General features: G+C 36.4%; 1 protein-coding gene across 1 annotated transcript; it reads left to right on the top strand.

The window, feature by feature from the left end:
- The first annotated feature begins 2,119 nt into the window (after nt 1-2,119).
- Nucleotides 2,120-16,806, top strand: LOC104909709 (cAMP and cAMP-inhibited cGMP 3',5'-cyclic phosphodiesterase 10A). The gene is made up of 4 exons (XM_010707114.3): nt 2,120-2,250; nt 4,740-4,820; nt 8,086-8,174; nt 12,302-16,806. The coding sequence occupies exons 1-4, from the start codon at nt 2,158-2,160 to the stop codon at nt 12,417-12,419; spliced, it is 381 nt and encodes a 126-aa protein (XP_010705416.1). The 5' UTR covers nt 2,120-2,157; the 3' UTR covers nt 12,420-16,806.
- The last annotated feature ends 7,811 nt before the right edge of the window (nt 16,807-24,617 follow it).

Consider the following 24,617-nt stretch of genomic DNA (forward strand, 5'->3'; position numbering starts at 1 on the left):
TTTTAAAGCATATTTCTTGAAAGATTGTTCCTTACTAGAAGCAAAGTTATTTTTACTTAATCATTGGATGGGAAAATATCTCTTAGCCTCTCCATAAAGCACTAACAAACCCAAAACATAATTTAATTGCCAGCTCAGCTACTGATTTCACATAACATTCTGACTTGATGAAACAATTGAGTCTAGAAGAAATTCAAGCCTAACAGAGAAACAAGAGAGAACTGTATTTTATTCTTTGTGAATTAAGATTGCCCTAAGTTTTAAAACTACACAAAATATGCATATATTGATGTTCATGTATACATAGCTCTTTTTGTCCACAAAAACGTAACATCCTGAATGTCAGATACATCCCATAACAAGGTTGATTAAAACGTTCACTACAGCACTCCCTACAATGCTGCTGTACTGGAAAATCAATGGATCTTGTCTTGAACTAAGGCACAGCAAAATTAGAAAGGTGATACAGCAAGATATTAAGTCATATTTCTGATTTCGTTTTGAAAAGAACTCAGTGCTTGGATCTTCTTTACCTATCTGAGGGATTTTACAAGTTCTGGCAGTAGTTTTGAATAAATTATCACAACACTGTTGGAAGTGCTTTTTTTAAAAGCTTAACTCACAGTATGGAATTGAAGTTAATCGAGCTTGAGAAAATGTGAATATTTCAAAAAAGACAAAGGTATAGTAGAGTAGGTGCTGATAACTTCAAAATAAAGCTTATGATGAATATTGAACTTAGGGGTTATAAAGTTTGAATAGGTGACTTTTTAGACTATGATTGAATATTCTGTTGTATTTTTTATCCTTCCCTACTCCCTTAGAGCATATTCAGTGCAAAATCATACACCCTGTAATATGACATTAGTTTGTAATACCGCTAAATAATCTGTGCCTTTTAGTTTGTATCTGTAGAGCAAAAGAAGTCATGTACTAGATTGCTAAATATGGCATTTATGTGTGTGATTAATCCTCATTTATAATGCAGGGAAATTATAGTTTGCCATTTATCTATTAATTATATTGTGAATGTGTGCATTTTCCATGGTAACGTCTGTTCACACAGCTTCTATGACTGCTGTCATATTGGTGTGAAAGTTAGCAAATTATTTGTACTTTCAATGTAACATACATTGACAAAGATGCAGGCATCCTTAAGTGCCATCTTAAGTACTCCAGAAGGTGGAAATCACATTAATTAATTCATTTGTTTGACAGTTTTCTTTATACAACTTAGACTTAAGCACTGTATATCTAAGGAATAGAAGATAAGTGTTAGAAAATAGTTTAAAAAATATTTTTGTGTGTTTTATGCCAATAAACTTCACAGTCCTGTGGATCTTGTTCAATTATTCTGTGAAGAGGCTAGTCAGTGTAGAGGACAGAGTAATGTGTAGAAATCTTGTTCTGTTGGTGTGGAATTCATTCCGCTAAAGCAGCGACTTTTAAGGCAGCTTAGTTGTACTCTGATGACTGCAGTATTGGGGCTGTTGTGGAAACCTCACTTTCTATAGCTCCAATATTTCTTTAGCAGAGCTTGCATTTAGATCAATTAGATCTGATCCACTGTTTTCTAAGACAGATCTTCAGTAATTTTTTCAGATAGAAATTGAGTTAAACAATCCAGACACTAGCTGTTGCCAGAAGTAGGAATATTAACAAAATACTTTTGAGAAGAAGCGAAGGAATAAGTGAGAGCTTACCTGTAAATGGAGATCCTTGAGAAAGACTTAGAACTAGTGTTTCCCCTTTTTGGAATACGTGTTCACTTTAAATAATGGAAAGGAATGCAGCGACAGGGTACTCCATCTTTCCTTCTATAGACTCGTACTTCATTTTCAGAAAATGAAGAAGGTGTAGCAGTTTCTTAGCAGGCATTCTTGTGTACGTTCCTGTGAATGTAATTATGTGGAGGATAGTCTGTGAATTCTGGTTGCAAGCAATATTGTAACATCATAGAGAATATACAATTTTTGTGATGCCTTACTAATAAATCATAAGTGGAGAAGGAAAGAAGATGGGAAATATTTTGTAGTGTTTTTACTTTATTGCAAATGGAACTGAGGAAGGGAAAATAAAAACTTGGAATATGGTAATTAAGCCTTTACCAAACTTAATTTACTGTTATTTTATTCTAGAGACAGAGTGATCGGTCTGATGATGACTGCTTGTGATTTGTGTTCTGTAACAAAACTGTGGCCAGTTACCAGACTGACAGCCAATGATATATATGCTGAGTTCTGGGCTGAGGTACGTGTGTTTCTTTTGTTTTATCTCCTCTATTTACAAATGTAAATATTTGGGAGGAAAATTTAAAAACAAGAAATTTGCCACAGATATCTTAACATATTAAAGGCTGTTCTTTGATGCACGCTTTCTTTCTTTTTTTTTTTTAATTTACTTAAACACTTTATAAAGATCTAAGTTAGCTTTCTAATTTTCAAGCAGTAATTTTTCTTTCTATTAAAGATGAATTTGGGAAGTATATTCTAACATATATTGACTAAGCAACAAAATATACAAGAAAATCTCTATCTTGTTTTGAGTTGCTAAGGTGAAGGACATATTTCTGGAGAGAAATCCAAAATATGAGAACAGCTTCCAGGCCAGATGCCTTAAAACACACTCTGATAAAGCTACAGTATGAATCCAAGAAGTGCTAAAGCAAATTTGTCAAACCTTAAAATTTTTATGATCTCAGTGTTTGGAAATTTGTGAGCCAGATCAACAACTGGGTCTCAGAGAAGGCAAGCTGATTTTTAGTATATTAAAAATTACTCCACAGATGAGGTACATTGAGAATTGAAACATGACATTGAGCTGTGCTAAAGTAATTGTGTCCATAAATAAAGATGCAATCTCTAACATTTCTTTGTCCAGGATTAAATATTCTAATTGTTTATGTTTTTAAGTGCAAAAGTAACAACTTTGGGGATATCAAGAAAAAAATGAGTGTGTTGCATAGAGTTGAACTATGTAGTTATAGAATATATACTCTATTTTCAAAACTGTTATTGCACATGTATCATAAAGTTTTGCTTTTTTCTGGTATGTGCCCTGTGGAAGTCAGCAGAATTCATTGGGTTTCTTTCCATCTTATATAGGCATAAAATGGAAATCAGGCCTACAGAGTTGTTGTTGTATGCATGTAGTATGGATGTTTTTGTCTTGCCTTGTGCATGCTAATTATGAAATTACAGATATGCATGGCATGTGTTTGTGGTTTTTCTGTATTTAAAAATTCTAGTTCCTTTAGCTATGATCAATTCAGACTACAAAAGTATCTGTAAAGTGTAAACTTTATAAGCTCAAGAATCAAATTCGTTTCTGAAATGTCAACATTGGCAAGTGAATGTTCTTGTAAGTGATATAATGGAGGAATACTGTTGATGTCCCTCACTAATTAAAAACTGAACGTGTTTGGTTTTCAAGACTTAAAAAATAAGTCTGGCCTTGAATGCTTTCAGGAAGGAGACAATCCTCAGCCTCCTCTTTCGGAAACTTTTTCCAGTGTCTCACCACCTTCACAGTAATGAATTTCTTCCTAATAGGTCATGTCTGCTGTGATTTTTTTTTGATGGGATATGAGACAATAGGCAGTCACTAATCTTTCTTCAGTGTTTTCTAAGTAATAAATTGTAAGTCACTCTATTTCTGCACCTGTTCTGAAAGATACAAGAAAATAAGGATTTTTTTAACATTCTTTCTGATCATATTCATATCTGTGAGGATATAGGCAATATTTTTATAGCATCCTTTGTCTAGCAGTGTTTCATCTATATGTTTACATGTATTGAATGCAAGAAAACTTGTATTTCTAGTATTTGTGTTCCAACTAAACAAAAGAAAAAACTTTTTTGCTATGCGGATTGTCAGCCACTGGCAGTGGTTCCCTGGAACAGTTGTGGTACCTCCATCATTGGGAATATTCAAAATCCAAATGCAAAGTCTTGTAAAACTTGCTGTCAGTGACTTAGGCTGGAGTGGGTAAATGGAATGGACTGGTTGATCCTAAGAGTTCCTTTCAACTCTAAACAATTCTGTGATTTTTGGATACCTTTATCTTTCAAAATAGAATAATGAACATAATTCTGAACGTTCTTCATTTTTTTTCCTCAGAGCTGACTTTGATTGTTGGTAATGGATGAAATAGGAAGAGATAGTTTTTTGTTGGTTTTTTTTTTTTTTTTATACAACAAAGATCTGGTCTTTGGATTATTGCTATTCTCAGAGTATCCTTCTTATGCACATAGATGCCTTAATGTACTTAAGAAGGCTGCTTGGCATGCAATTTTATCAAAACATGCTGCTCATCTTTGGTCAAAGCAATTGGTTTGTTGACAAAGAGGGTACATTGTAAATTCATCTTCCTCAATCAGCTTTTCCTTGGATAGGTGAGTTGTGTTCTACTGGTAACTGTATTATAGTGCTTTAAACAGGTAACATTTTCAAAGGTGAGAATATCTATGAGTACAACAGGTAAATCTGATTTATTTGGTCTTGTTTTCTTCCTTCTAATTGGCCCTTATTATGGATAGGCCTTTGCAAAGAAGGAAAATATGAGTAAATTGAATAAAAAAAAATAGATCTTTACTGTAAGCATTTTTTTGAGATTGAGTTACTCTGGTACCTTGCATTATTTTAAATTCTGGATTTTCAAATCCACATGCAATGGGAAATGGGAAGTAATTCTGATCTTAGTACTCTTAACTTTTGTTTTCCTCATCTCTTTTCTCCAGGGCGATGAAATGAAAAAGACAGGTATTCAACCTATTCCTATGATGGACAGAGACAAGAAGGATGAAGTCCCTCAGGGTCAAGTATGAACTCTCTCTGTAAAATGATACTTGTTTTATAGTGTTTATAAAAAAAAAAAAAAACAAAACAAAACAAAAAAAAAACAAAAACAAGATGTATTGAAAAGCATTTTATATATTAACAAATGTTGCATTTTATTCCAGGGAACATGGGTTGCTAAATTCTATGCTTTGTACACAAAATAGAATGTTGTTGTTTTTGTTAAGTGGCAGCAGAAAATTTGTTTTCAGAGACGTTACTGAAATAACAAAATGCTTTCTCCTTCTGTCTTAAGTTACTATACAACATAACTGTACTCCTTTATAATAATAAGGCTTAAGGAATGATTTAAACATGATACAATCGATATTTCTAGCATGGAAATGATCATGCAGTTTCAATAAGAAAAATTGAAGTCTTTCTTCCGATTACATATTTGCACTCTTTTTGTTCTCATAATTCCCAGTGCAGCAATTTACACCTTGTTATCTTCTTACCTTCCACTCTTACCTTGCCATTCTTTCATTCCTCTTAACAAAAGCTCTGTGAATAGGTAGCAGGCCTCTGGCAAAATTGTGTATTTGAAAACTTAAGAAACTATTGGATACGTTATGTTCCTCCCTGTATGGTAAAGTTGGTAAAAGAAGGTAAGGAAAAAAAAAAGAAAAGAAAAGCAACCCCTCCCCCAGCAAAATAAAAACAAAACGAACAAAACAAAACAAAAAAACCTAAGGAATGGTAGATATATACAATCAAAATTTTAAGAAGTATCGAAAACCCAAAAGGCTAAATTTATGACAAGTTAGAGGACTGTGAATATTGACCACAGACTTGAAAAGACAAATGTCACTTTTCCAGCATATGGTCAGATATTTAATATATAATGCCATTTTAATGTTTGAATAAGTTCATGTGTTCACTGGCATTAACAAAGGGCATGTGGATTAAAGACTGTTTTCAAGATAAATCAATAGTTAAAAACTAACTTGAGTGTGCAGCTGTAGCTTCTGTATCTCACAACAGTGTTACAGCAAAATGTGAGATTTAGAACATAGTTCAGTGAAAGTAACCATGCCTGTGTTCCTGTAGAGACAGAAGAATTTAATGAGGCATTATCATCCATTTCCTTAGGCTCTAACAGAAAGTATTAATGAGTTTAGAATCCTGTATTTTTATGTGGATTTTAATTAAAGCATTAACACCTTATTTAAATGACAATTATGTTTAAGAAAAGAGGATTTGTATAAACATGCAATCTCTGAAAAAATAATTATGCCTGAAGTACTTATCTTTGATGAAAATAGTTTGTAGTTGGCATTTTCTCTCATTTGGGTAGTTGGATCAGTCAGCCTCTGTTGTGCTCTTCTTGTCCTTTTAAGCACAACTCACTTTGGGTCTCTGAGTTTGATGTCTTCCTACTGTAGAGCCTGCAGTGAGGATTTATTCCTGACTCAGTAAGGATCCCATCACCATCTTTTTCTGCTCCTGACTTGAGAATTAAGCAGTGTTTGTGGTCATATCAAGTTATCACACTCAAAGAGTATTTTCTTCCCTGGCTTCTACTGGATCCACCAATGTCTCTCATCTTCACAGCCTAACAGTTTTGAAGGGTTTGACGAGAATAGAAATGTCAAAACTATGCAGTGACCTAAAAAAACTCCAGCCATTCAAAACTTAGCTCAGAAATTTACTTATTAAGATTGAAAATAAGTTTACTTTTATGGAAGGATTAAAATATCAGGAGTGATTTCATATTTAAAATGCTTCAGTGTGAATGTTAAACATCCAGCTGTCAAAGCTATAAATATATTTAGGATGCACAGTGGAAGAGACAGTAGAAGTTCAGGGCTTCAAAAAAAAGATGCCTTGTTTCAAATACTAGAGCTCCAAAAAGAAGATTGGTTGGAACATATTGTAAATTTATTTAGTTTGGTTGATGTCTTTCACATTTTGCAGTGGCAGCACACTTCTCATTGAGAAGTCTACAATGTGACTGTATCTATCATCCCACTCATGATTTTTTGCCAGATATGGAGCAATCTGCTGTTTTCCAGTAAAATAAAACTAGCCCCCTTAGCAACCTAAGAACCAAAAAAAACTACAGATGGAAAAAAAAAAAACCCGAAACTCATAGGATGAAAGCAGTGCAGTATGCAAAGCAGAAAACTATTTCTTTTAAGATGAACAGACATGACTGCTGATGAACAGACAAGCCTTGCCTTCTGGCCAAATGCAGTTTCTTTCTATCAGTTACACTGTAATTACTTTAAATCTGACAGAGGTTCTTAGGTCAGAAAAATGTCTCCTTTTTAAGTACAAAATGGACTGTTTACATAGCAGTATGGGAGGAATCTTTGTATTGATGGAGGTAAAGACAACAAGAACAAGACTTACTTTGATTTCTGAAAAAGAACGAACATTTAGACTATTACAAGGGTTATTTTTTTTTATCAAATGGTTTGGTTGCAATACAGCATGTCATTTCACTGTAAAGCATTTAAAATTCTTTCTAAGAAAGGAAACATGGTGGACTATAGTGACTATCGTGATAATCTAGAATAAATGAATGATGTTATAGTGAATTTGAATTTTAACTGTCATCTTTGATTATAAGAGTAGTATTTCTAAAAATACCCACATTGCATAATAAATCAACTGTCACATGGTAGCAGTCATAGGATGGTAAGCCTACATTAATCATATATATCACTGACAATGTGCTCATTCTGTGAGTAGGTTTGTATGATACCGGTAAAAAATATGTCACTCAACTGCATACATGAAAAGAAAACAGGAACTTTACAAGGGTGCAAAGCCTGTAGCATTTCAGTACATTAAGCTATGAAATACATACTCTAGAAGACATCAGAAAAATCCAGATCTTAATCGTATTTTGGAAATCTTGAGCAACTTTTCTGCTTTTTAAATGTTTTTTTGTGTGTTTTTTTTAATCACATGAATGTATTCCTGTCACTACTGCCACTAAAAAGCCAGACAGATCCTGAGAAAAATCAGTTAAATCAATTGAGAGTAAAAGATCTTGTAGAAAATCCTATTCGAAACAGGCATCTTAATCATTATAGAGAGGCAAGCAAGCAACTTATAATTATTAGATTCTTCGCTATTAGTGTTTCATTTTAAAGTCTTGGGATATTAAGGTGAGATGTGTGTTAATTCCTAACATAAGCAGTAATTAAATAAGCAGTCAGTGTCTTTGCTCTAGTCGGCTGTTAACATTCAGTTTTAATTTGGCAACATTAAATTTTTGTTCATTGCTATTTTTCATAGATTGGATTCTACAATGCTGTAGCCATCCCATGTTACACCACACTTGCACAAATCTTTCCTCCAACTGGGCCACTACTCCGAGCATGCAGGTGAGTAAATGTGTAAGGTTTTGCATAGCAGGTAGTTTGGTTAAAGAAAAAACAAACGTGCTCTGCTAGTTTTTCTAGAAATACACACTTATAATTTGGGAATTTGCATGCAGATAAATGGGGATTTATTTCTCATGTTAATTTATGTGGAAACCCAGAGGCAGTAACTCTGTCCAATGTAGATCTACAGACGCAACTGATCAAAATGAGCTTGATGCTAAAAGTAATCAGAGAGAAACAGGGTCAGTGATTATGTATCTCTATCTCATGTGGTTCAGAGCAATTTCACTCTGTGTTGTTTTTACTTCATCGTGATACCAGTAAGGTTGGCAGAAGACAATTCTATTTCATTAAAAAAATAGTTTTTGCATGCCGTTTGATTTTGTATCTGAATATTTCTGTTAGGAAACAGAAAAAGAGTGCCTCAATTTAGAATAGTCAGTAACTTGGAGGATAAGGGGATGTTGGGAAGGCAAATGTAGACTTGTCTTCCAATCAGCAAGAGTGTAGCTTGGGGTCTTCTGAAGGAGAGGAAATTGGCTTCTTCTACTCTGGAATGATGATAGATCTCTTTGTAGGTAGTTCAGTCCAGTAATTCTATCTGAGACCATGGCAATCTTCACTGACAAAACATCTGTTGAAATCAGTATGCTACATAAAATATTTGCATTTCAAGTTAATCTGTATTCTCTAAGAAAAAGCAGTTGGTAAAAAGCCACCAATTTTTAGTCACGTGCCAGGAGAAGTCATGTTTCCCTGTGTTCTTACAAGAACCCCTCTATGTGCGTTTAACATTCTAACTTGTAGTGGAAGCTGTCCCAGCCCACAAATTATAATTCTTCATATTAATGAAAAAAAAGTCATATTAGGAAATTAATGGATATTAGGAAAGTTTTGTTACTAGCACAGTCAAATAGGAGGGTTTATATTTACTGTAGAAACATTTGCATAAACCTGTCAGTATATTTGCTCGTAAGTAAGCATTGTTATTTGTCTTGATGAGAAATGAGGCTGAGAAGCTAAGGTGAGTGGTTGAGACTGCATACCATCATCTTTGAGAGCAGGGTTTTTGGAAGACTTATATCTTTTGATTTCCAGCAATGCATCCAAATGAGACAGTTTCAAAAGTGGGTTGTAAAACTTGGTCGTCCATCTTTCAGTACACAACTGGGGAGGCGTAAAGTTGGATTGCAGAACTGATGGATGCATGGATGGAGTTTGGTTTTCATAAGACTTCATAAGATTTTCATAAGAGCTTCCTGAAAATCTATTCCCTGCCATAAGATCCTCTGATGAGCAGTTTGATAGTTTTAGAACTGAATTGCTCTGTCTTTGAATTACTCTCTGCAGATCCACCTGTAGTGGTCCGTTTGAGAAGTTTGAGGTAGAAGTGTTGAGAATTCAGATTTGGAGCTGTAGACTAGAAATTCAACAATACAGAGTGAAGTTACACTTCCTCATTACTGAAACGTATGTTATTGCAAGGCTTTGGTTAGTCCAGTTTTTCAAATAGCTGATTTTGCACTGCACATTTTTGAGGAGTAAATGATGAGAAAAAAGAAGCCTTACTCCTCTTTGATATTGCCTCAGCTGCTGACTGGACCAATTTTGATATCACTTCTTCACTAGCAAAGCTTGTTCTTGAAACACAGTGTTTAAGCTGCACTGTCCTTGAGTCAGTTGGAACACAGACACTATTGCAAATGATAGCAACAAAAACAGCCAAGGCAGCATGTCAGCATCAAGATCTTTATTTTGAGAGCCTCTGGGCATTTATTCCAGACATATGGGAGCCAGAACTTCAATGGGAGTGCAAAGGCAAATGAATTGTACTATGTGCATCTTAAAAAAAAATTAAAAAAAAAAAAAAAAAAATACAGTCACTGATTTGTCTAAGGTAAAGCAGTATCTAAGAATCTTTATCTTGTCTGATGATTTCTTCCACTTTTTTAAATACTCTATTTTATATGTAATGTATTTATTTCCTTGTTGAAAATATTTCTTAGTATATATATATATTCACTATGTATCAAAGCTACCATCCGAGTTGTACTGCCCAAAATAACTCACATGGGTGTTTTCTATCCTGCATACTCACTAGGCTTACTGAACTGACAAATCCATAATACTATGGGAGTTCCTCTGAAAGTAATACTTTCTGTTTTGTTATGTTGGTGCACAGTTGTCAGAGGCAGTTGTTGGTATGGCTGTAGAGGTTGAAACTTCCCACCAGTATTCCATTAGGTGTTGTTGCCATGCAACTGATGGTAGCAGAGGGACAATCTGACAAAATGGCATCTGGCATGGAAGTGCTTATGAAGCAAAGGTGTGTAAATGAGTTCCTCCATGTGGAAAAAATGACACCCATTGACATTAATCAACACTTGCTGAACGTTTATGGAGACCAAACAGTAAATGTGAGTGCAGTAAGGTGGTGGGGTAGTGTCTCAGCAGTGGCAACAGTGACATGAAAGGCAAGTCAGAGTCTGTTGACCGTGCAGATTTTTACAACCGTACCATGCAGGCTGTTGTTCATCGCTGGTGTAAATTCATTGCTAATAGTTGTGACTATGTTGAAAAATAGTGTTTTGTAGCTGAGAATTTTCTCTATCGAGTAGTGTGATTGTGCTCTTTATGGCTTTTGTGGTTTCCATGGGAATAAAAACGGAGGCATTATTTTTTGAAGCAATGAAAATATATTTAGGGAAAATGATTTTTCTTTTAAACTGAACCAAATGTTTTTAAATAGTTTTCCATGTGCCTACAGGTTTCTGATTTGTTGCTGAAATAGATACAATTTACACATACTTTAGCTGCAGTTCTTCTCATTACTTCCTCAGTTTTGGGAAAGGGACCTAGAAATAGTGACAGTTGAATTTTTCTGATCTTTAGTATTTGTATTTTTGTATTAGCTGGGCTTCAGTGTTACATTTATGCTGGTTCCATGTCTTCCAGTTGGCCTGGAGCAAAGGAAGAACAGGTTGAAATGTGCATGCAGAAAGTGATATAGGTGTTCCCCTAGAGGGCACCAGCTTTCTTTGGTAGAATTCCTTAGATCCTTCCTTTCCCCATTACCAGAAAATGCAACATTTTCTCTTGTTTGTTTGCTGTGTTTCCAGTTCATAATTTGCTGCTTTTTATCAACTGTTTCAGCAAAGCTGTGTCATAAAAATAGTGAGAGCTCTACCGTATAAATTCAAATGTAATGCAATAACTTGGCTTACAGCATATAGGACCTTCATAGGTTTACCATCCTGTTTGTTTACTGAAAACATCTAAGTACCATTGTTTTAGTAACTAGATTCCTAATGTTATAAACCTGGAACAGCTGAGATTGCTCTCCTTTTCTCTGCGTGTGAAAACTGAATGCTAGATTTGATCCACAGGTTGCAAAGTATGGTTAATGTTGTTTAACATAGCCTTCCAAGTCACAGGAGTGATGCTAGTGTGCACCAAGAAAGATTGTGTCTATAATCCCTTTGTGTCATTAGAATTCTACCAGCTAAATTTCTCAGTACTTTACTGCTTGCAAACTAAAATCTGGACGTGGGGGTTTGTCAGGCTGTGAGACCATGAAAACAAAATTTGTCTCGAGGAAGAGGTATTCTTTTGTTGTAGCAGATTGATAGGTATATCACCACTGCAGTAACTGCAGATTAACGCTATGATGTTGGTATACAACATCTTACACACTGTCAGGCAGCCCCTGTGCAGATGTTTCAGAAGACTTAATGTGCTTTGTGGTTTCCAGTGAAGGAAGTTTCCTGGCAGGAGTTCCAATCTCTGTAGTGCCTCCAGACTGCTGCTTCAGAGTCTGTGGACATAGCTCCAGCTGGGTTTTCTCTGCAGCCAGGAGAGCTACGGAATTGTAATAGAAACAGGTGCTAACCTCTAGCTCAGTACTGTAGACTTATATAGGTCAACAGGTATGCTATCCACACAGGATTATAAAATGAGATAACTTAAGACAAAGGATGAAAGAATATAATGATAAAAGCTTAGTGACATACTAGCACTTTTATTCATGAAGCTACATCACGAAGTATAGTAGAGCAGAGAATATTATTAGTAAGAAATCTCATTCAACTTAAAGTGTTTACCTCTCTGACTTTTTTTTATATCTCCAGGGACAATCTCAACCAGTGGGAGAAAGTAACGAGAGGTGAAGAAGCCTCTATATGGATTACTTCCCAGTCCATTGCTCCTGGAACCTCAGATTCACTTCCTGTGAAGACTGATGACTGAACAGCAGCAACAGATTGCTTTAAGCCTAAAAGCATCCATCTGGGAGTTGGTTTGGTTTGGTTTGGTTTGGTTGGAGTTTTTGTTTTTTTTTGGTTCTTTTTTTTTTTTTTTTGACAAAGGAAAAAGAAAAGCTACAAAATGCTAACTAGGAAGCAAATCTGTCTATCTATGAAGGTGACACCCATGGTGTTGCCTCAGCTAAATGACTCTGGCAGCCAATCTCCTGATCTACACCAGTGACACAACATGAACAGAGGGAAAGATATTTTGCAATCAGCTATTAAAAGAGAACTAACAACTTGTGAAAATAAAAGACTGGCCTTATCTCATGGGCTACATTGCTGAGGCCTTAATTTAAAACTGATGGGGGGAAAAATCTTAGGGGGTACTTCTAAATTGTGTCTTTCTAGTAAGGGTTTCAATGGTACTTTTATTATACTGTACTGTGGCTGGCTTTAACACCAGTGTCACTTGGGAGTTCTTGGCTATAAATAGAACAATATATCCATTGCTATTGTGAATGTTTATGTGTGATCTACTTGTAATCAGTTTGAACTCCAGCAGAATCCTTGGAGACTATAATTCATGCTTAGGTTATGGTGAATTCTCTTGCTGCAAACAAAAGGAAGACAACATTCAGGTTAAAGGTTTACAGTACTTAATTAAGTTCATGATGTAAATTGTCTGTCACCTACAAGGCAAACGTAAAGAACTAGACAACTCCTTCCTTTAAACACTGGAATTGCTCAATGTTTATCTCCAATAAGGAAAGGTATATAGGCATAGTTCTGGTTGGAGTTTTCGTATCCATAGTGACAGAAGCCTCAGATTAAAATGTAAATGTGACAGCAAAGATTTCCTTGCCTAGCTTACCAGTAACTAAAGTCAACATATGTATTTCTACCTGCTGAGTTATATTCTAAAAGGTATTAGAAACATACCTGAAGTATGCTATCTGCTGGAAACAAAAGCCCTGTCAGAAAAGTAAAGCCTCAGAAGAGGAACTGTGGTACCATCACAATAAATCAAAAAATTTTTTGTGTAGACTAGCTTTTGTGTTGCACAGTAACACTGCATGTCTTCTACTGCTCTTTCCCCCATCCTAAGATGAGTGAAATTGGGAAACTTTTCCCTTTTTTTGTTTGCTTTTTTTCCCTTAGTTCAGCAAAATGTCAAGACTTGGAACTGCCTTTCTCAGCGAAAGAATAGCTGACAGAAGAAAACTACTCTAAAATACTGTGTTTACAGTTCTGTGCTTTTGTTAGGCTTCAGCCTTAAAATTTTATGCACAGACTTTAGGACCTTACATTTAATGCCACTCTTTTGAACTTAGTGCAATTGTACAGAGTATGTTTCAAGAAACACTTATTTTGCCTTCATCTTTCTCTTGAAAATAATGAAAAAAATCTTCATATTGATCCACACAGTAGGTCACAACACGATCTTTGTATATGTTTCACATGCAGCCCATACTGCATTATACGCTTTTTCACAGAAAAAACACTCTTGTAGTGGTTCTGTGATAACACATACATTTGTGTAACTGTTAATAGTAGTAACAAAGACAGAACACAAGTTCTCTTTTCTTCTCATGTCTCTTGAGCTGTATTGTTCTAATTAGCATTCCATCTTCTGGGTTTCATTTTGGTGACTTGAACTCTTGAGTTTTGCCTTCTGTTATGGTCGAGCACATACAAGTGTATGTACGTGTGTACAGTATGTGATGCATAATCACATAATGTATAAATGCACCTAAGCCTTTGCAGTACATAGATATCCCAGAGGTTGGAAATTCAATATTAAATTATCTTATTTGTTTAATACAGGTTACCTAGCAGCAGCCCCATAGTTCTTTTCAGTTGTGTAATCAATTCTAAGTGCAAAAATTCATTGTTAACCACAGTAAATTAATTTGAGTAATAAAAAAGGCAGGAAATAACTTCAACAACGTAGGACAGTATCTCATGCTGTGTCCTCTGCTTTACTCCTTAGCAGTTTTGCTTTAATGAAATTGGGCAGATGCAGTCTTTTGTCTGCTAAGTACTTGAGATATAGTGAATGGTTCCTAATTCACACTGAAGTCATCCAAATATATAGTGACCACAAAAATATTTTCCAAAATTCAGACACCCCAGCAAACGAACTGAACATTTTTTCTTTGTGAGTTATTTGCTGTTATTCTGCCTCTTCTTTGAATGCTGAACTTACAACTTCTGCAAAAATAGTTCTAATCACACTGTGTCTGTGTTAAGGAGTTCTTAATCCATCTTTTAGTCCTTGTCAGCAGTAAAGACAATTTTGCTAGTTCTGCCACCTACTATTCAAAATATTTCACTGTATCATTCAGTGTTTTACATTTTGAAGTTTGTAAGTACTGATACAGAAGATACTTCCCTAACAAATTTATCAAATTGGCAATAAGTTGTACTTATTGTCTCAAGTCAATCAGATGATTTTTCTAATACAGAACTCTCCAGACCACTGAAAATGTGTGTTTGTTATAGCGTCATGTCTGTTAGAATTAAAAACTTTGGCTCCAGTGGTTGTGGTTTGCTTTCCTGGTGACTGTGACAAAAAATTTCTTTTTGTTAGCAGCTAAACTAACAAAATTAGCCATAGCGGCCTATATTTTCTAAGCAAATTCAGCCTTAGCATGCAAAGAGTTTCAGACATGCAAATTTTTTGGTAGAAAAAACTTAAATCTGTACTCCCAAAGTCAAAATCAACAAAAATCACAACTTTCAAGTTGCATTTAAATTTCACAGCTCAAGTGCGTTTGAGTTTTGTTTGAGGTTTAATGCACTGAGATTTAATTGTTCAGACTTCAGAAATCTGGCTCATTAAACTAAACGTCCAAAAGCTATTTTTATCCTGCTAAAACCTAATTATATATAAACTGAATAAGAATTAATAAAAAAATTAACTAGAGTTTTTTTTTTTTTTTCCCTAGAAGTGTTAGACTCTGTACTTCCAGATCAGCATTATTTTTATTAGTGGTTTGGATTTTTTTTTTTTTTTGCTTCTAGTCCAGGACAAGTAAAAGGCCTAATTGAGGCCATATCTGAGCATTTCTAATCTGTTGTGGAACGATGTCCAAAAGTTATGCACTAAGTGAGAAAAATAGTTGACATAGCATGATATTCATCTGAGATGTTGCATATTTTATTAGAGCAATGACAGAAACACCACTGTTATATCTAGTCCACAAATTTTGTGATATAGTATGTAATTTAGTTATTCCATTAGAGAAATACAGTAGTGTTTTTAGTGGCACTATGTGCTAAAGTGTATTTACATTGGAGGGGACATGCAGTGTGGAATTCATCTTTTTATGTGGCACAGTCTTGTTTCATGTGTTTAAACTTGGAACAGTGTGATGCGTTTGCTATGACTGCATTTAGGCCATGTAGTGTTAAAATTGTAGGGACTGCAGACAGCACCATTCACGTTAAAATTGGGATTGTCAGATGTTCAAAACAATTATGACCCTCTTGAAATAATGCATTTGCCTCTAACACTGTGACACAGGAGCAGTTCTGTGAAGTGGTACAAATCGTTTCTTCATTCTAAACACAGAAGAGACTTTCTGCACACTACTATAAGGAAGTTCACATTCAAACTTTAGGTTATATATCCCAATCCAGCAAAGGCACATCACAACTCTTATTTTGCTCTCTGACCAAAAACTGTGCTCGATTGTAATACGGGTGTATACTCTGTCAAAATACCTAAAACTATGGACTGCTTTCTAGGGTAGGTCAAACTGATTTGTAGAGTAGATTCATATATATTCAAAATTCAGGTTGGGCTGTTATGTGGTGAAGAAAGAACTTCAAGGTAACATTCAACTTTAATACATTTAGTGAGCTGAAAGATTTGTTTTATATATATATATATTTACACACACATATATATATATATGATACATATAAACTATCTTTGTAAAAAAGAAAAACAAAAAATATGCAAGTGCAATAATTTAAAGAGGTCTTAACTTTGCATTTATAAATTATAAATACTGTACATGGTGTGTAATTTTTTTCATGTATTCATTTGCAGTCTTTGTATTTAAAACAAACCTAAACCTTTACTATTACGTTTGTACAATAGAACAGTAAGCATTTATTATGATATAGTTAAGTTGTAAATAAATCACAAACCAAACAGCCAGTACATATGCATATATGGGTGTCCTATTGTGAAACCTGTTTTTGCTTTTACTGCTGACTTTAGCACAGCAAGACTACTTCTGTGGATATGTAATTATACATATAAATATATGTATGATACATAAAATATATTTAGAAATGTTCATAATTTTAATGGATATATCTATACATATTCTTTGGTGTGAATATTACTGAATACAGAGTTTTTTTTAATATTATTTTTCATGTTTATTTTGGCTATTATTGGGAATGGAAGTGAGGTATGGGAAGTGTGTGTGTGTATGTGTGTGCGTGTATGCATGTGTTTGATTTGTATCTCATGAGGAAACCACAGGAGAAATGCAGTCAAAACATAATGGAGTCCTTTAACAAGGCGGTGTCTGCTTTTTTTCCTGTAATTGCAGTTTACTGCTTATGGTATGTTTTTCCAATATAAATCCATTGTTTTTATATATAATCACCTATCGTGAGTTTACATTGCCACAAAGAGATTTACTTTCCCATTTGCCCTCCTACTACAAGAGGGTTTACCTTGCTGTTGATATACTTTTGCACATATCCTTGCCTTGCTGCTGCCAAATGAACACGTAGCTAATAAAGAATCATTGACTGCCTTTTGGGAATTATGCAGATACTGAGAGGCTGAATCAACAAAAAATAATCTTTCACCCAAGTTTACAGGACATAGGGCTTTGACAGTTGGAAATACCTTGAAAATACAAGCTAAGTTTAAGGAATCATAGGACAACGTTATAAAAAATGCTGTGGCAAATACTTTTAAAATAGGTGTGCAAAAATAAGAGAATCTTGTGTGTTTATCTACCTGGTACATTCATTTCCTTCAAAAATCTCTTGCAAAGTTCATGCTCAGTAAACAGAGCATTCAACATTTATAGCTCTTGATGTAGCCTTATGTCCTCAAGAATCTATGTGATACTTTCATTCTCGATGATGGATATTGTGCTTGGGATAGAGGCTCCAGCCTGAGCTCGCACTCTTAGTCTCAGAACACTCTAAATATTCCTGGTCTTCCTTCCCACTGAAGGAACTTGGAGCACTGAGAGCACAGCTCGGACAGTAAGATGATTCCAGAGAGACTATTTAACTACTGCCTGTTAGTGTCAGCAAGTCTAAAAAATATTCCTTGGTTTGCATTATAGTGACTAACACTTCCACAGAGCTCTGCTGCAAGTAATGTGACGGGAAGGCTAACTCTTGTGATAAAACAGAAACTACAATGGTTTAATGTATTTGTTAGGGATTATTCATTTAAGTTTAAACTTTATGAACACTTTTGGAGGACAGTCACTACGGTAGGAATGTTTCTATGAAAGCTACTAATTGGGACCTTTCCACCTGTTTCTGTGATGTTGGCAAGAAACTGTGGGCTTCTGGTCAAAGCTTCTCAAACCGATGGTAGTCAATCAGATGCTTTTTCATATTTTTCTGCTTATCATGCAGATGGCTCATAGCAGAGCATGGTGCTTTGCCTGTGATGGCCACTGCACAATCTGTATGCTTTCTCTAATATTTTTGGTCTTTTGTTATTGAAAGCATCATCAGAGAGTTATAAAAACAATCCCTGAATATTTTACCTTGTAATGCAAAAATTTAAATGAAAAAGTACCCCAGCTGAAGCTCAGGGATACCTGGGGAGGAACTAGTTGTTCCGATGAGCTGTGAATGAGGCTCCACTGTAAGTATTCAAGCTCTCTGTAAGGTATTTATGCTCAGTTGTATTGGCCAGTGGCTTCAATGGATTTCGCCTGATCAGTATGTGCTGGAGATTACCTCATTGCACTTATTTTGCTGAAAGCAATTACTGGGGACAATTTCCTTTTCCTCAAGAAGAAGTCATTTTCTTGACAATTACAAATTAGACAATCTTCAGATTAGAGAGAGAGGTTTTTTCCCAAGTGTTTCAGTTCATAGTTTGTATGAAATGCTACCTGTATGACAAGAATTGCTTACAGAGTTGAAGATCTTTGTCCCTGGGTCAAGGGAGTTAGGAGAAAATGTATCAGAGGATAACCAACGTGTATGTAAGGCTTGTTTACATGTCTTACAAGGGGAGAAATGATCACGTCAGGCAATATCTTTGGGAAGAATGAGTTATACCAGGTAAATTTTTTCTTTCTATGTTTTTTTTCTGCTTCACTCTGTAGTCTGTTAACATTCAGTTGACCTTCACTACTTTTTTTACAGCAATACAAACCCTGAGAGTACAGGTGAGAATATGTTTGTAGAGCTGGGTTTGTTTGTTTGTTTGTTTGTTTTCTTTAGCTGCCTTTATTCTGGTTAGAGAAGCAACGTAAGTTCACAATAAATGCTACTAAAAACCTACAGAAGTGAAAAAAAATAGGTACTCTAGAATCACAAGCATGGTAGAACTAAAGTTTCTAAGGAATAAATATCTTTTTTTCATGTTGGTTTTTGTTGGAATGCCTACAAAATAGCACACAAAAATCAGAATGATTCCTTTTTGAAAGCTGTCTTCTATGATTTTTTTTTTTCCTGCATCACTATCTTTATTGCTACAAAGGCATCAGAGGGAACTGCTTCAGTGTTCGGAGGTAATTGCTATTCTAGTCAGTGAGGCACTGGTTGAAACCTTTTTCTATCCCACACCGCAAAGATATGTGAATCCTTGGATCACCAGCCCCCAGAAAAGCAAGATGTTCTTTACTGCAGACTTTAAAGAGCATTTCACATGTAAAATTAGCATCCTGTGAGAGATTTGGACATTTGGTATTAGAAAGCTTCTAAGTCAACTCTTTGAAATCAGTAGATAGAATCTGCTGATAAGGTTGACAAGTTCCTCATTTGTCACTTTCTTTTCCCTCCTGCTCTTTTGTCCTATAAATTTACTTCCGTGTTGGAGCAATTTTTTTTTCTTTGATCTTTGAGGATTTCATCTCTATAGCTTTTTCAAACCTTCTTTACCTCTTGGTCTTAATTCCCAGTGATCAGGATTTAAAAGTGTAAAGCTGTTTTGCTATGTTTCAGAGGTTTATGTAAACTGCAGACAATCTATCAAATAATTAATGGGTTGGAATTACAGAGAGGAGATCTTAAAGGAGATCAGTTGCTCTCAGCTCTGATCGTAAGTTTGTCTGCAGTACTGCACACCTTGAAAGCTGTGAAATGAGGTAAATGCTGAGGCATGTCAGGATAAGGTGAGGGCAGAATTAAACTGAAAGGTAGACTCTACCTGTAAATAAAGTGTTGCTCACTGACAGGCTTCCCTAAGATCAGGAGGCAAATTTGAAGTCTCAGCTCCTCAGTGTCTCTGCACTGTGTTACCCTGCATTGCATAAGGACTTTGTACAGAATCACAACTATAGCAGCATTGTGTAAAGCTTACCAGATGAAGAGCTTTTCGTGTACTTTGGAAAGTGTCTCTATTCAGACTTGGCCCAGACAAAATGTATCTGGCTGGGCGTCCTGCTGCTTTTCTTTTGAAGCTGAAGGTGGATACTCTGTCCCTGGAGACATTTAAGGTCAAGCTAAATGGGGCTTTGAGCAACCTGACCCAGCTGTAAGGTGTCCCTGTTCAGACTAGGAGGGTTTTTGCATTTGCAATTTCTTTAACCAAATTCCTGTATTTTGTTAATCCCGTATTGCCCATCTCACAGGTGCTGCCATTTGTGTGTCTTGCTCTTTTTGTTCTGTGTCTTATGGTTGCAGTAAACTCCAGCAGAGTTCACAGAATTTTGTTTGAGTTTCCATTTCTATTTGATATTTAATCTTGACCTGACAAAACGATTTTGACACGAGGTGGAGAATTCCCCCTCCCTAGGAACATTAATGCTATGGGAATTTCCTTGGTGAACATCTTTGTGGTAAACAAAAAGTAGTTCTTCACGTTCTTTCAAATGGAGCCTACACCAAGGGGAAATCTGTGTGATTTTTTTCATTTAAGTCAATGTTGTTAAGTTGATACAAACCACGCTGTAGGAAGGATGGAGCGGAACGTGATTTCTATTGTGAAAGGCTTTGTGTCAATGATTTGTCACTAATGGTTTCACTGTGATTTAGCAAAAATTTCACATTTTAAATGAGGTCCCCAACTTATTGACCATAGGGAAACTAGGAAAGGTGCCATTGTTTTTTTTTAATCTTGTAGTCGCACACAGCTACATGGCACAGCAGCTTGCTTTTTTGGCACTGATTGTTCAGAGCAATCTAACCCAGAAACCATTCTGCACTTTATTCACTGCATTAATTGGACGAGAGGGTGCTCAGTGTAAATAGAAAGAGTCCTCTCAGCTTGATAAGAAGGAGGTAAGTACCACTGTTAGGTCAATCTCTGTCAATAACTGGAATAACAAACAGTAGGCACCCACCAATTACACTCTGTGCAGAAAAGAATTCTGGACTGGAGTCTGATCTTACTTATCCTACTGACATTAGGTGATGAAATCCACATTTCATTGCTGTGAAAGCCTACCTTAAGGGCCTGAGCCTGGACAGTGATACCATATAGTTATTCTTCTGAGCCACTGGGGGTAATGAAACAGGAGTTTCTAATGGTTGCCCCATTATTCCTGAGTTTTAGATATCAGGTGAGGTCACTCTGCTGTTATTATCTTTATTTGAAAATTTCTCCTGTTTGCTGTTACAACCTATCTCATGCAGTGTTTTGGCTGTGATATTCAGGCTCTCATATTTTGTAGAAGCTGACCAAGAGAAAAAAAGGTTATGGGATGGACTGCAGTCTTCTCTCCAAACAGCCTCTGCTTTTATAACAGAACTTTTTTTTAGTTTTGAGACTGTACCCCTCTGAATTTTGGATGACAACAAAAGCCTAATGTAATTGAGAACGAAGGTGCCAGGGAGGAGGTTGCACCTGAGGTTACTAGAAAACTTCCTAATATATCAGGCTGTGTTTTATACTTTGTGCTTTGACTTTAGGAACATGGTAAAAGAGTCAGATATATGGAAACCCCACTTGCTGTATGAATGCCATACCAGTGTTTATTTTTGGCATTCCTAATACACAATGTAAACAAAGCAACTTGTCTGCACTACCTCAGAGCAAGTCTGGATTTACCATTGGATTTTCTTTTGTTGTTTAAAAATAACGTAGGTATATTTTACCACTGTCTGCAGCAGGGAAAAATACTTCCTAACAGATGAGTCTGGGTTTTGAGACTGCAGCAATGCTTTGGACTGCCTATGGGTTGTATTTCTGAGAAGTGTTATTATGAAACTAAGATGGGAAAAAAAACAAGTAGCACATTTAAAAAATATATATATTTTAGATATTGATTTATTAATAACTTCTAGTTTTGTTTAATTACTTAAGTTTTGAAACTGTCTTAAATCTAATCCTGGAGTCTGCTGGTACTGGTGTCAGCCTTTCTGGTAGTACCAATGAACCTGACTGCTGTGACTGATGAACAGCTGTACTGTAGCTGTGATGGTGTCCCCATATCTGGTTAAAAGTTTCTGATGAGTAGCCTGTACTCTGGAGGCTCTGTTTTGCTGTTGTATAAAGCCTGCGCTGCACAGCAGACACGTCTGAACTATCCCAGTCCTATGGTAAGACTTTGCCAGCTATCTGCTCTCCCACGTCTTGTTCTTACAGTGTTCAACTCTGTCCCAGTCCATATGGAAATGAAATCTGGAACGTGACTGTGTTTGTGGTCAAAAAGTCCTGCTGAGTCCTTAGATGAGAATCTTAGATGAGGAATGGGGACAACTGTGAATGCCTAAATCACCAGAGTGCGGTATCCATTTTGAATTCCAAAAGTGGCAATGCCATTTGTAGTAGTTGCTAGTGACCTCAGAAGACCTGGTCTAGTATCACAGGTGCTGTTTGCCCCCATTTCCAGCTTTTGAGCTTGCCTTTGACGCAGATACTTGCTGAGCTTTCCCATGCCAATACATGTGGCTCAGGCTGCATGTTTGGCTCAGCACAGCACCCATCCTATTTTTGTGCTGGAGAAAACTGGCACATTCCTCCCATACCCCATAGGCTGTCCCTGGGGTGGCAAATGCAACTGCCTATGCAGACTTCAAGCTGCTCCATTGACCTGAGCACAAGGTTGCTTCAACAATCTGCTGCACAGCAGGGCTTTTGGGTCTCTTCCAAGGCTTTCAGAACAAATGCATATGGTCCTCAGACAGACCCCCAGCCCTCTGGTTGATTCTGTCTTTTTATGCAATAACAATGTGAAATTAAAGTAAATGAAGACTATTATTGCAACAAAGCATGCAATAACCATAAAATATTTGCATTTCAGGGCATTTGAGGGGAAAGATAATAGCCATTAAACTTGTAGTAATAGATACAATTTCTTGGCAGTTTTTTCTGTTGTACATTGCAAACAAGAGTCCTACTGTATTACTGACAGTAATGGAAGGAATGCTGCAGCTTTTTTTCCCATTGCATAAACACGGTTTAGGAGCAGTATCTCAGGGGTAAGAAAGGCTGTGCAGCTTGGCACCTGCATGGTTCACTATTAACAAAGCTGTATTGACTTAGCCAAATTTGTCGTCACTGTACATAGGAATGCTAGCTGGATATGAGCACTACTGGGTGCAGTTTGGAGGATTCACATTTTTCTAAACTATACCTTGATTCAACTCCTTTGTACCTCCTGTGCGTAAACCAGAGAGCCTTTGGAAGGAGAAACTCATGTTCTGTGTGCCAGCCTATAGAATGGCTGCCAGTCTGAGGACAGCGCTCTGGGTCAAGCAGACCCAGATGCTGTGTTTGATGCTCATTAAAATGCTTGTCATCTCATTTGTCAGGGATCAGAAACCAACTGAAGATTACTCAAGCTTTTGCGGAAGTGGATTGCACTATGTATGCTTGTAGAATTAATGCACAGGCATTGGTATTCTTTATTTTTGTTTTAATTCTTCCTTTCTACCTGCTCTGGGAATAGGATATGATGTTCAAGCTAATGGTTGTGGTAGGACAACCATGGTGTGAAGATGGGGCCTTGCACACGGTCTTAAAGACTGGCCATGTGCCTGCTGTTTACTGCCAGGAAGAGTCTTCCATCTGTTTTCTCATGAACTCTCACTGTGTCACTGGATTTTCTTCATCATTTTCTTCATCAACAACTTTGTGCAGGTTTAGATTCTAGTCTGACTCTTATGGAGGCTCACACTGACTATGATTTTGCTAGATATTGTGCTCTTTAAGATTTTCTATCATTTTTCCTTCACTTTTTCCCACAGATCATTTTCCACATGGTTTTGCACCTTTGATGTAGTCTCACAAACTCGCCTGCAGCCTGTATCCCATGCAACAGGTCCTTCTGGCACACTATTTATCTCATGTCACCTAGAGTTTCTGGAAAGTTTGTGTCTTGACTTCATCCCATGTCCTGATCTCTGGCTAGCTACTTGTGCATCTGTGGGAGGATGTGGGAATGCAGCTTTGCTGGATGAGACCATCCTTGATTCTCCAAATTGCACCCAAAACCTCATCTCATTACAAGGTTAACAGACTTCAGTCCTTAAATGCTCAGCAAAGCAGAGCAGGAAGCCTTCTTTCTTTAAAAAGCTGAAATATTTTTGATATACAATGTACTCAGTGATCTAAAGGCACTCCCTCAGACAAGACTGTGATGGTTTTTTAGAGGTCAACCAGTGTGAGGACAAAGGAATATTACCACAGAGATGAATGTAAGGTCTTGGTGATCAGCACACCAGTCCCACCATCTTGTTAGAAATGGACAACAGCAAGCAGGAGGGTGCCCACCTCCTGCCCCCCAGGGAACATTCAGGTGCTGGGTGCCTAAGTTTGCTGTAGCCCTGCTGCTCAGTGGCCTTGAACCAAGCCTGCTTTGTCATACCATTTTTTTTTTTTTTAATTATTTTTCTAATATAATTAAGTGAATGGAGACAGCTGAGGGAATGGGGAGGAGAAGGGGCAGAGGAGAATTGAAGAGGAAAGGAGTCCACCTCATGTTCTGCTGGCAAATATATCCCTCTGCCTCCCCCAGAACGTATTGAGGGGAGAGGTAAAACATAGTTAACATCTCTTCAACTCTGCAAGTGCCAATTACCT

This window comes from Meleagris gallopavo, chromosome 2, assembly GCF_000146605.3.
Source record: "Meleagris gallopavo isolate NT-WF06-2002-E0010 breed Aviagen turkey brand Nicholas breeding stock chromosome 2, Turkey_5.1, whole genome shotgun sequence".
In the NCBI taxonomy this organism is placed as follows: domain Eukaryota; kingdom Metazoa; phylum Chordata; class Aves; order Galliformes; family Phasianidae; genus Meleagris; species Meleagris gallopavo.